Source organism: Xiphophorus maculatus, chromosome 6, assembly GCF_002775205.1.
Source record: "Xiphophorus maculatus strain JP 163 A chromosome 6, X_maculatus-5.0-male, whole genome shotgun sequence".
In the NCBI taxonomy this organism is placed as follows: Eukaryota; Metazoa; Chordata; class Actinopteri; order Cyprinodontiformes; family Poeciliidae; genus Xiphophorus; species Xiphophorus maculatus.
The window spans coordinates 2,083,637-2,092,726 of NC_036448.1; the positions used below are offsets into that span (position 1 = coordinate 2,083,637).

The window sequence follows — 9,090 nt, forward strand, 5'->3', positions numbered from 1 at the left end:
CATGCTTTTTGGTTGTGTGGTCTAGTTCAGCCTGGTTCAGACAGCAGCTGGGAAGGACGTGACCTGCAAGTTCTATGGAAACCAGTTGCTGGGTTTTACCGTGTGTATCAGCACATAGGAAAAATCATCTAAACTACCAGATACTACAGTTATTTAAAATCTAATGGTGAGATTGTACAATGTCATGATTTAGCATAGATTAAAAGAAACAGGACAAATAAGTTCACCCATGTTTTAGTGGTTTTTAGAACAACCTTTAGGAATGTTTAGAGCTACACTTGTCTCTGAGATGATGAGGAGAAATGTTTACACATTTCATTTTGCAACATTGCATCTGCTCAGTGAGCTTTGAGGTCCCACTGCAGAATTGATCTGAGATCTGGAGTTTGGATCATTTAGGGACTGATGTGTTTTTTTTGTTTTGTTTTTTTTTTTAGCCATTTTGCTTTAAGTTTCTTAGTGTGACTGGGATCCTGCTAAGGATGACAATTAGCAAATGTTATTGAAAAGACGATTTATTTCAGAAACTTTCACTAAGTCAAATACATTATATAAACTAACTACACAGCCGGCTCTTTAAAATACAGTTTTAAATTTTTTTCATTTTTATAACATTTTTTTATAAAATTTTGTATTTTCAATACAAATCTTTACAGTTACAATTTTACAAAAAATCATACAATTTCTGTACAAACTACAAAAAAAGACCACCCTTATTAAATTGTAAATTCCCAGCATTGAACCAAATATTTGAAATGAATTAACTTTCCCAATCTGCTCTGAGGAATTATTACTGCCAGACCTGTGATTTATCACTTAGACAGCTCCTGTCTGGCAGTAGGAAGTAGGGTAAAGAAACATTGTGTCCCTCCATGAAGAAATTCATGAACAGATGAGAAACAAAGTCACAGACATTTATCAGACTGGAAAAGGTTACACAGGTTTTTGGACTCTGTTCACCACTGAATGTCATCACAAACAGAGAAAACATGGAACTGTTACCAACCAACCAGAAGTGGCATTCTTAATTCTAGAGAAAACACGGACAACTCATCCAGAGAAACAAAACGGAAGTTGGTTTCCGAATGCATCTTCTGATTCGGGAAATGGCTAACAGGCGATTCCACCTCATTTTTTACTACTACAAATTGTTTTCTCATTATAAAGATACAGTGCGTCAGGGAGAAAAAGCCCAAACAAATCCAGGGAGAGTCATGCTAAGCTAACTGCTAGTTATGAGGATTCAGGACAGAACTGAAGCATCTGTCCTAAGATCATGACATCGAGATCTCCAAAGAGTTCTGCTAACTACCACTGTGTTATTGCAAAGCTGCTATAAATGGATTTTGAAGTGATCCGTTGGACCCTCCAACCTTAAGATGGAGGCCTGATCCGTCTCCATCTTGAGGTTGGCTGGATGTGGGCTTCTTCGGATGAGCGGTGACACAGGTTGACCTTGTGACCTGGAGGATCACAGCGGATGAAGCAAATTAACTAAGCGGGGCAAAGAAGTGCAAAGTGTAGCGCTGAAAATTAAAGCTGACACCTTAAAGCTTTAGTTTGCTTCCAGGTAAAATAACATGCAAGACACCTGCCAAGTGAGGCTGAGTGACATGCAAGCATAAGTTGAAGAAAAAAAAAATTATACAGCATAAAATGTGAGAAAATCTAATCCTGTCAGTACTTTGACAAAATTGGTAATTATTTTGATGTCAAATAAAAACAATCCAAAACAAGAGAATGAAACAGTCAGTCATTCATATTTGTGGTCTTCATAATATAAACTATTGAGTGTAGAATAAATCAGTTGGCTGTTCGATGCTTCTGGCCATTTATTGTATTGATGTTACATAAATTGACAAGGGCAAGTTTAGCTGGACCACAGGTACAGAAGTGTTCGTTTCCTTTATGCCTGGTCTTCCAGTGGTTAGCAGGACTGTGGTCACTTTTTTCCTGGGGTGTGTGTATATGTATATAGGGGTGTGTGCGCGCGCGTGTGTGTGTGTGGCTTATTTGTATTGGATACAGTGTAAGGCCCATGTGAGGACCCACTAGTCCTTATGCCAGACCCCATAAGAAGTGGTGCTGTTTGGGGGTTGGCGGTTTAGGACTGAGGTGTGAATTGAGTTCGGGTTTGGTTTAGGGTAAGTGTCAGAGTTAGGCTGTAGAAATGAATGAGAAATGAATAGAAGTCAATGAAATATTCCTGTGAAGCTAGACAAACCTAGCTACTGTGTGCGTGTGTATGTAGGTATATATATGTATAATGTGTGTGCGTTTGGATCTACAATGAGCAGGTTAACAGCCAATGCCTTCATGTTGTTTCCCAAAAAATTGACAACTTTATAAATTTTACAATACTTGAATTTTTTTATATTCTTAATCTCAAAAATATTTATAGAATTCACCTAATTTAATTTGGGCCCACAAGTTTTATGTGAAGTACAATTTTTGCAAAACACGCATTCATTAAAAACAAAATTAATTCAAATCGGAATTGAATTAATGGATGGATGATTTCCCCAGTAAGCTCTTTCGAAATTCTGGCCCAGCAGTTAAATAAAATTCACAAATCTGGAGATTTGTTTAATTTGAACTTTTAAACATTGACTTTTGTTAAACTTTTTGTGGCTCCCAAAGACTTTCAACTTGATGATTTTGGCCCATGTGCCAAAACGTTTGGACACCACTGGGTTAGCTAGATGAAGAACAACCCAAAACCACCAGATCTCATGTCTATCACACATTGTGAGATGCTGGAACACCCCTATGACTGGGCATTGTGAATATCATCATGGTGTTGACAGAGATGAATATTGAATGAATACCCAAAACAAATATTTGTTTAAATCAGTTTTATTGGCTCAATGTGGCCAAAATGGTCATTTTTCTCCTACTGCCCTCCCCAATTCACCCCCCAAAATACCTCAATATAAATTACAAACAGAAAGCAGCACATAATACATACATGGTTTTTAAATAAGAAAAATATATTTAAAACATCAGACTTTGAAGTCAACTGGCAAAGATCAGAAACATACTTTACTAAAAAACAGACATTTTTCAAATATGTACAAAACAATGCCATTTATTGAAAAACTAGTCAATATGACTAAATATCAAACCCTCCAGAAGAAAAAAAAATCAGTGAAGAAGACTTTCAGTCGATTCTGACTATAGAACATATAGTATGTGTTAAGAAAGGCAGGAAAGGTGAGTAATATCGATGCTAACGTAGCGTAAAGCTAGTTGTCAACAGTTTACCCCATTACCAAACTCCAGCCTCATCATGCTGAAATCTGCTGTTTATGTTTTAAATGGTTATTTGGTCCACAGCTTGTGGTTTTAAGAGTTTGCTGACTCACCATGTCACTAGTGTAAATGCCTTGCACAAAAACAGCAAATCTGCAGCTGATGTGATGCTAACAGTCACATTTGCTAATTACCAAACCTCAGCACAAAGCCACATCATCCCCAGTGAGGCGTCTGAGCTTGTTGGAAAATGTGTGATGACTCCCAGCCCAGTCCACAGGCTGAGACTTGCTCACATCTACAGGATGAAACCTCATCAGGAAAACATATTAGAGAAATTTTCCACTGCACATTTGGCTTTGGACTCAGTTACTGGCTGTGGCCTCACATAGCAATAAGGAATCTGTCTTTTCACACAACAGACCACAGAAAACTCTTTTCATCTGACTTTGTCCTTCTGCTATCAGGACTGTGGCTCTGGTGTCAGGTTTCCCCCTCACAAAGAAAAAGCCCAAGAGTTGGGCGTGTCTACCACAAAAACCAGCAATGAACAAAGAACGGACACTCAAGACTCTGCTTCCTTCTCCCTCTTTGTCTCTTTCAGCTCTTTAAGACTTGTTGATGGTAGCCGGAGCAATCATCATTGTGCTTGACTTTAGGGGATAGTAGCGCCCCCTCCAGGTCTTCCAGAAGATGGCTTGCTTCCTTTGGTGTCTCTGTTTGGGAGGAGGGCTCTGGAAATATCTCCCATTTAGGTTGGAGCGACCGCAGTTGCTGAACCACCAACCACCTTCAAAAACAGAATCAGCTTGATTAGCATGCTTCAGTCTTGCCAGAGTCGGTGTGACAGGACAGTGTGCCAGTACTTACCAGAGAGGTGTTTGGCACAGTTAATGTCACCTTTACGGTCATTGTCTTGGTCCCGGGTTGAGAACGGCAGAGCAAGAGCTGAGTCGGTGGTCAGGGAACTCTCCAGCGTATCAGTGGTGCCAGGTTCCTGAATCAGGAGTGAGTAGTTGGTTTCTTTTCCACCAAGTTCAAACGGGAAGCGAACTGATGCCGAGTCATCCCCCCAGTCTGAGAATTTGATGTTGAGGCTATAGCTGTCATCTTTGGTGATGGCATGGATGTTTTCCAAGCCTAACCAGAACTCTCCTGAACAGGAACAGAAACCAAAACTTAATCCAAAACAACAAAAAGCTCACAACATCTGTTGTTGTCTTAACTTCCCACATCTTTCAATGACTTCATTCTTAGTGCCAGGAGCTACTGAAGGCCTTACAGAGGAACTGAAAGGCAACCATCCTGACCCCGCACTGACCAGCTAACACCGGATAGTGAAAGTGGATAAAACCCCAAAGAGTCTTTACCATTCAGGCTGCCAAAGCCTTTTTCGTAAGCCTGCCACAGCTGGTCAAAGTCTACAGAGCCGTCTTGGCGTCTTTGGATGACTGTCCATCCACCATCTGGGCAGAGAAACGTAGAGAAGTTGATCAAACAAACGTTACATCATCCAGGAGACAGACTTAGCACTCAGAGGAAGTTCTGCTGCGCTCACCAGCTGTCATCTCACAGAAGACGTTGAAGGACTCAGAGTCACTTGGCTGGATGGGGTAGACCCCGCTGGTGGTCTCTCCTCTCAGGAACAGTTCATGACAGTCTGTAGCCATTTCTGGAACAGCAGAGAGGGAGAAATCTAACATTGAGCATTAAACGTGGAGGGATGTTGGTGAAACCTATCTTGTTAGTGCCTGGGCTGTCTAATATACTATTAGATTTTTCTCCGGTTATGTGAAAGATTCCTACAGAACGCAAAACTGAACTGTTTGACAGGTTCAATATTGCCTTGTTGTTTAGTCTTAGGCTTCTTCCAGGTTGTCACCTCAGAGGGTTAACTGTGCAGGATGTCTTGACCTAACACATGATCTTGCTGTTACAGTTTCTCCGGGAATGCTGACAATGCTCAACACATTTAGCTGTTGCAGGCTCTACTCCCCCTGAGAAACCACAGAAAATCGGCATAAACTGAAAGTTTTTTTAAGTCATCTGATTTCCAGAACTTGAACAAGTCACAAAATTAGCCCTACTCCCTGTTAGAATGAATCTGATTAGTTTCCTCTGCTGAGCATTTAGAAATAGGTCAGTCTGTTTTAAAGAAACCCTCAGCTGAAGGAGAGCAGAGTGTTTGCAAATAAAACTAATCGTTCCAAGTGAGCAAAGCACAGCTTATTGCACCAAGTCTGGAGATACTAACTTACACCTGATAAAGCCATTAAAAACAAGAGTGTGTCTCTGTCGTAAACATGACCTTTCTCCCAGTTCCCAAGCAGAATTCCCCTCTTTTACAGCTGCCTGGCCTTGCAAGCTATAGGGTTACACACCATTCATCCTTTACATTCCTTATCCTCCCCCTTCCCCATGTCTGCGGCCTGTCACACCTCCGTCACGTGCATAGTAGCTAGGTAGTGACGTAGATGTGCATGGCTGCTGCATGCATGGGGAGTGATCAGATGGTAGGGTTTGGGGGGGATGGGGATGTTTCCTTAAGGGAGAAAAGCATCTAGAAACGGGAGTGGGGGAGAGTCTGGAGCTGCAAGCTGTCATTTGCCTAAGGAGGCAACATCTTGCCAATATTCAAGTGGCACCAGGTAGGAAAATGTAGTATATATTAATAAATTCTAATAAAGATGAAAAATCATGCATGCGATTGGCGGAATGTTGCCTAGCCGATCATAGACCTCTGACCTCTACTCTAAAGGAACAAACTCTGGGGGCTGCTGCCTGACTGTGGGTCAGAGGAAAGGCTACCTGAACTTTGGCACATTTCCAGAGGAAGAGAAAGAGTTTTCTTTCTGTTCAGGGTGTGGGGCATGTAGTGGGTGAGGGGGTGTGGATGTAGGGGAAAGGTTGCTCACTCATGAGGAACATCCAAACATTTGTTTTTGAGCCTGATGCCATAAAATTGGGAGGAGTCAAGAGTCTTCTATGAAAGGTTCACAGATAAATTTAGACAGCCTTTCCTTGTTTTCCTCCTCTTTCTTTGGCTCAGAGGGAAGTGTTATCAGTAAAAACAGAGTGCTGGAGATGGAGGCAGCCTCCCAGGCTCTGAGTAATCCACTAAAGCTTCTTGACCCTGACAGGATACTCTCTGAGACGCTGAACTTTCTCCCAGCTGGAACTCTGCCAGGAAAACTTGTCCATTTTTTCCCTCATTCACAAAGCACTGCTGATGTCAGAGTGTTGTGGTATTCCTGGGATATGTGGCGGACCTCGAATCACCTTTCACCTAGTTCACATCTAGAAGCAGTTCGGAGTTCGGTTTTGACTTTAAGTCAAGTTTTACAGCTCTCTAATAGCTTGAATTCCAGTTTTCACTTCATTTGTGGTTTTAGATGCACTTTTTTCTTATTTGTCTCTGAAGAATAAGCTGAAAGTCTGTTTTGGGCCAAAGGCAAGTGATTTTTTTCACCATGTGTCTAAATTAGAGAGTTAAAAACATGCAGAGACCTACAATTTTTAACAGATTAAAAGTTTTCCATTAAAAAAAAGATTTTATCTGCTTAATAATAAATTAAACATGTAAATTTTAATTAAATGAAGTCGAAAAGAACAAATTACAAGATATAAATGTTCAATTGACAAGCTCGTCCTACAAACAAAAAATTATAAAAAGAATATTTTTATATCAGATCTGTTTGCTTGAGAGAGGAATGTGTGTCGTTAAACTGAGCACACAGAATGATTCCAACAGCCAAACCCTGCTCACCATCAGCCCCCACAGATCACCTAATATCACCATTACATGATCTACTTTAAGCAATTATTTATTTTACACCTAACCTAACTATTATCATGGATGGAAATCTCAGCTTCTGCCTTGTGGATATTTAGAAACCAGCTTGGCCATTTTCAGCAGCCCAGTAGAGTCTGGATGAAGGCAGATATTCTCACAGGCTGGAGAGTTAAATGAGCTCCTCTGACTAAACTCAACATCCATTCTTTCCTCGTTTCAAAGGGAAGTGTTGTTCTCCCCTGTCACCACATGCTTGATCCAAATGGCTGAGCTTTTTAAGATAGCTAACTTTCTACCAAATGGCATTAGGAACTACATCTGAATGATTTAGAACTATATCAGACTGGAGTTTGAAGCTGCCTGGATAAATTGCATAGATTTGATAATAAATTTCTCTTACATGACTGTGAGATGACAAAGGTGAGGTGAAATGTCACAAGATAACTAATCAGAACAGAAAAAAAATTGGAAATGTCAAAATGTTATTAAAAGTCAGATGATTTGTGTGACATTATAGAATAATTCAAGATGAAAAGGTTGTGTTCAGACTGGTGTATAATGTTAAAGGAAGCCAACCTCCCGTGTTGAGTTGATTGTGAGTCAGAACAGTCCACCTGTTGCCATTTCCGGGCTCGCGATTAGACTGACTTTAATTGTTAGTGATTTAAGCTTCTTTCTGTCCTCACCCAGCAGATGGTTTGCCACGTTTTGGCGTCAGATTTTCTTCAGCCCACTTAAGTCTGTGTGAAGGGAGGGGGATTTGTGGCGCTGAGGGGTTTTACTTACCGAGCGGCGAGTCGTGCTGCTCCTCTGCGTCGCTGTGCGCGGGGCCCTCGGTGCTGCCTCCGCCGCTGCCCCGGGGTGAGGGCCTCAGGCCGACCTGCTGGATCTGAACACAACAGGAAGCCCCCAAAAACATGAATGAATTGTCCCCAGCTTTCAGAGAATGAAACCGACCAGTCTGTGAACGCGGCTCACCTGGCTCTGTAGCGTCCTGATGCGAACGTTCTGCTTGTCCAGTTTCTCCTGCTGGAGCCTGATGCGCTCCACCAGATCATCGATGCGTCTGTTCTGAGAGTCCAGCATGAGCTGTGGAAAGAAGCAGCATTAATAAGACCCAGGTGGACGGTTCTGGTTTCACATGGAGCCCTGGTTATGCAACTGCCTTTCGCAGCCAGCTGGTTCTGGATCAGCCCGTTTCCCCGTCAGGCTCTCCAGGGTCCCAGCAGCCAGTAGCCCCTCACTCTACCATCTGATGCTTCAGGTCTCTTTGTCTAGCAACCCTGAAGTCTCTCTGCATGTGCTGCGTGCAGCTCCCCACCCTCTGCTCCTCCTGGGCTTTTTCATTCTAAAAGTGCACACTTTAATGCAGACTTGAGTCTACAAGCAGGAAGCATTGAACGCAAAGGAAGCCTCATGTGTCCACCCTCCCATGACCCTTCCTCACCTGGATGCTGCGTGCATCGCTGCTGTTCCTGCTGCCGGGTCCCTGCAGCATGCCATCCACCCTCTCCTCCAGCCGGCTCATCCTCTCGCTCATGGTCCTCCTCTCCTGCTGCATCTCCTCCACCTTCTCCCTCAGCTCGGCTGTGACGTTGAGGAGCTGGCCCTCTCTGTCCTCCAGGTCTCGAGCTCGGGCCCTGAGGCTGTCCCCCTCTACCTGCTGCCTCTGGCTCTCTTTGCCCAGCTCGGCAGTGGTGCGGTTGAAGGCTTTCAGCTTGGTGAAGATGTCCCTCATCTGGCCTTTGGTTTTGTCTACGTGCTCCTTCAGGTTCTGGCCCAGCTGCAGCAGGCCGTGGGCCAGGATGTTAACGTCGTCCCGCGCTGCATACTGCACATGCTTCTCCTTGGCAGCAACAGTGCTTGGCGAGGCCCCCTTCCTCTCAAAGGGGAAAGCAGAGGCCATGAGCACCACCAGGCAAAGTATCAGGGCTGCAAGTGTTGTCTTCATCGCTGCTGGAGCTTCCACCCCTCAAACCGAGTCCTGCCAAGTCTTGTGGAGTTGAACTGGAGAGCTGAGGCTCCTGGATGAACAGACACAGCTC

The 9,090-nt window shown here is 43.2% G+C and overlaps 1 protein-coding gene across 1 annotated transcript; it reads right to left on the minus strand.

The window, feature by feature from the left end:
* Window positions 1-2,969: 2,969 nt before the first annotated feature.
* On the minus strand, window positions 2,970-9,090 carry angptl4 (angiopoietin like 4). Its single transcript, XM_005811056.2, has 7 exons — window positions 8,493-9,090; window positions 8,024-8,134; window positions 7,832-7,934; window positions 4,811-4,924; window positions 4,623-4,718; window positions 4,123-4,407; window positions 2,970-4,042 (listed from the first exon to the last, which is right to left on the minus strand). The coding sequence occupies exons 1-7, from the start codon at window positions 8,994-8,996 to the stop codon at window positions 3,861-3,863; spliced, it is 1,395 nt and encodes a 464-aa protein (XP_005811113.1). The 5' UTR covers window positions 8,997-9,090; the 3' UTR covers window positions 2,970-3,860.

Coding starts and splice junctions, on each gene's coding strand:
- angptl4 (XM_005811056.2), bottom strand. CDS start 8,996: ATGAAGACAACACTTGCAGCCCTGATACTTTGCCTGGTGGTGCTCATG. Junction 8,135..8,492: donor GCGATGCACGCAGCATCCAG/GTGAGGAAGGGT, acceptor TTCTTTCCACAG/CTCATGCTGGACTCTCAGAA. Junction 4,043..4,122: donor CTGTGCCAAACACCTCTCTG/GTAAGTACTGGC, acceptor CTGTTTTTGAAG/GTGGTTGGTGGTTCAGCAAC.